The sequence below is a fragment of the Histoplasma capsulatum genome, genomic scaffold (genome assembly GCF_000149585.1).
Source record: "Histoplasma capsulatum NAm1 scaffold_1 genomic scaffold, whole genome shotgun sequence".
Lineage (NCBI taxonomy): Eukaryota > Fungi > Ascomycota > Eurotiomycetes > Onygenales > Ajellomycetaceae > Histoplasma > Histoplasma mississippiense.
In genome coordinates this window covers 3668031-3670782 of record NW_001813982.1, presented here as the reverse complement: position 1 = coordinate 3670782, position 2752 = coordinate 3668031, and the positions used below count along the sequence as shown (strand labels likewise).

The window sequence follows — 2752 nt, the reverse complement described above, 5'->3', positions numbered from 1 at the left end:
TGGAAGAAGAAAAAATATTCCAGCGATATCTGCGGGGCTACTTTTCTCGTTGGTGTCTTCGTTTAACTGTTGTCTGATTATGTGGTAAGGAGAGTGGAAGCAAAGGGAGCAGAATCGTCGACGGTGTTTTCAGGTATCGATATTAGCGATGGTGAGTGGTATGATTTACGATGAGAAGGCAGGTGAAGAGGATAGTATCAAAGATGTTAGTTGGGAAATTCGCAGAGCATGAGTGACTTAAGGATGAAAGGAGCTATTTGGCCATGGAAAGAAGGTCCATGGGCCCTCTGGGGGGACGGGGAAAATATGATCAACGTCGACACACGTCAAGAGTAAGGCCAAATCTGTATGCTAGTTCATATAAGTTGTGCTGTAAATACTTATGGAATATGTCGGAATATGTCATACCTACCAATCTTGCAGCACAGCAAGTCTATTTCATATATTTAAAACTATCCCATTGTTGGACTTCCTGATGTTCTCAAGCCTAGCTTGTATGTTATCCCGGTAAAACGGACCCCAGATACTCACATATGATCCTATAGGAACTACTCTTCTGCATTGCAATTGGGAATGTCGCTTTTCTCTAGATTCTTCCTCGCCTTGTATGCTTTGTTACCTTCATGCTTGATTGTCCGGCAGCATCAACTCCCGCCAGCAAGATCGATCTTGTGGTTATTTCTACAAAGTGGCTGAGAAAGTGGTGTGGCTAGGCCACTGGGGCAAAAGCGCTTGATCGCAACCAGCGCTGTGGATACACGAACCAATCCAAAGCCCCAACATTGGCTAACCAATTGACCAAGACAAACTCACTCCGTAGTTAACACACAGTAGCCTAGCGCACACACCAAGTCCTAGGATGTGTACGGAGCACTAACTGCGCAAACGCAGGGAGGTGACATCCTCAATTGCCCGCTTTTACTTTTTGTGATCGGGGTGGTTGAGGCTCTGATAGAAGTTTGAGATATTGCTGGGATGTCTGTCAAATCTGTTCAGGGGACCTAGAGAAGTAGTGAGTTTCATCCTCACTCTTGCATGATATACAACATCAAACAATACTGCAGAGACACCCTAAACTTTCATATTTTACCAGAATCACTGCTGGCCACCAATGATATCATTGAGTAGATGCAGAAGAACAATACTTACTTAACAAAAGAATTATATAAAAGTCAGCAGAGCAGATGATTGATTCTCCACCATGTTATCAAGAAGACATCACAAGATTCATTTGATGTGCGGGGTGGAGGATAGTAGGGTGAGGAGGATTATCAGAAAAATTCCTATATAGCGAGACGCGGCCCTTCATTAGGAAAGGGTGAGATTTACTTTTCTATCAATCTAGTTCTCGATATTCCCTTGGAATATGTACTCTTATCATCTTGCATAATGTCTTGCTCATTCTTCATCAAGATAGTCAAGCCCTACCTTACAGCTTCCCACAGGAATCACCCCTGCATGACGATTTCGAGGTCCCTCTCGGAGCCATTCGCGTTACAAATTGATCATGAGTATTTGCATTTTCTAATTTGAAAGACAAGGCTCGTTCGGGGCCTTGTGTTCATTGAAATTTGATTTAGATCAAGTTCCTCAATGACTAGAAGAACTAGAAGCTTTAGCTGTCTTTGAATGTTTGACATTTTGGATGAAAATCGCGACTCGACCCTGATTGGGTGACTTTCTCACCGCCTAATTCGGCAGATCACTCGCAACACATGAAATCCTTCAGACTCCAGAGAGCTTTCATCCTCGCGCTCACGAACTGTACAAACCCCACCGCCTACTCCCTTTTTATATCTTTTTAGGGTCGTTGTCCTCTTCCACAGGACCCTTCCTCATATCTGCCTGATAAATATAACACATCCTAATTTACCATGACAGTAGGTGCCAACGTACCAAATCAAAGCCAGGGCTGGCATTACTTTCTATTTCAACGCCTTCCTCCCATTTTTGATAACCCCCGCTATGCGATGGATGTTAAAGTCTAACATATTTTCATATCCATAGTCATACCTTTAAACCCCGCGGCTAATGCTGCAATCTCTGTACGTATCTCACTAATGACATGCCTCCCCACGACGTCCCTTCCCAACCAGAACCACTCGGGCCCTTTCCCCGTTACTACTTGCTTCTATCCCAATGTTCCCGAAAGGGGCTTCTTTTGCTTTTTCTTTTATTTTCTTCTTTATTTCAGCTAACGCTGTGTTCCTGTTCTTAATTTTTTTTCGTTCTGGTACAGCGTCAACGAAGATGTCCTCGTGCGCCTGAAATGGGGACATACAGAATACAAGGGCCAGCTCGTCAGCGTCGATTCCTATATGAATATCCAATTGTCCAACACGGAGGAATTTATCGAAGGCAAGAGCACAGGTAGTTTGGGACAGGTTTTGATACGGTTAGCTTTCTTTTTTTTTTCTTTTTCTTTGCTCCACACCCCATTTCCCATGGGGATCTTTCTCTTCCTCGCTCTTCGTTCTCTCGAGATCTTTTTGCAAATTGGAGCCATTGCCGTGATACTTACGGCTATGGCTCCCCGGAACCCCCCCCCCCTCTCGCGCAAAGTCGGTGGAGGAATGGCTGTGTTCTTTTCTGTTCTAGTGTTTATCTCTATGTAGATACGAAACTGTGCCATGCGCGCTAACTTGTGACCTGCCTCACCATTCGCCTAGGTGTAATAATGTCCTTTGGATATCGGCAGCGAAAGGCGTGGAGATGAACGACGTACAGATGGCTGATGGATAAAAGCCTGTAC

The 2752-nt window shown here is 44.4% G+C and overlaps 1 protein-coding gene across 1 annotated transcript; it reads left to right on the top strand.

The window, feature by feature from the left end:
* Positions 1–2031: 2031 nt before the first annotated feature.
* HCAG_01049 (predicted protein) lies at positions 2032–2742 on the top strand (the record flags this gene model as incomplete). Its single annotated transcript, XM_001543953.1, has 3 exons — positions 2032–2045; positions 2240–2395; positions 2670–2742. The coding sequence occupies 3 exons, from the start codon at positions 2032–2034 to the stop codon at positions 2740–2742; spliced, it is 243 nt and encodes an 80-aa protein (XP_001544003.1).
* Between the last annotated feature and the right edge of the window lie 10 nt (positions 2743–2752).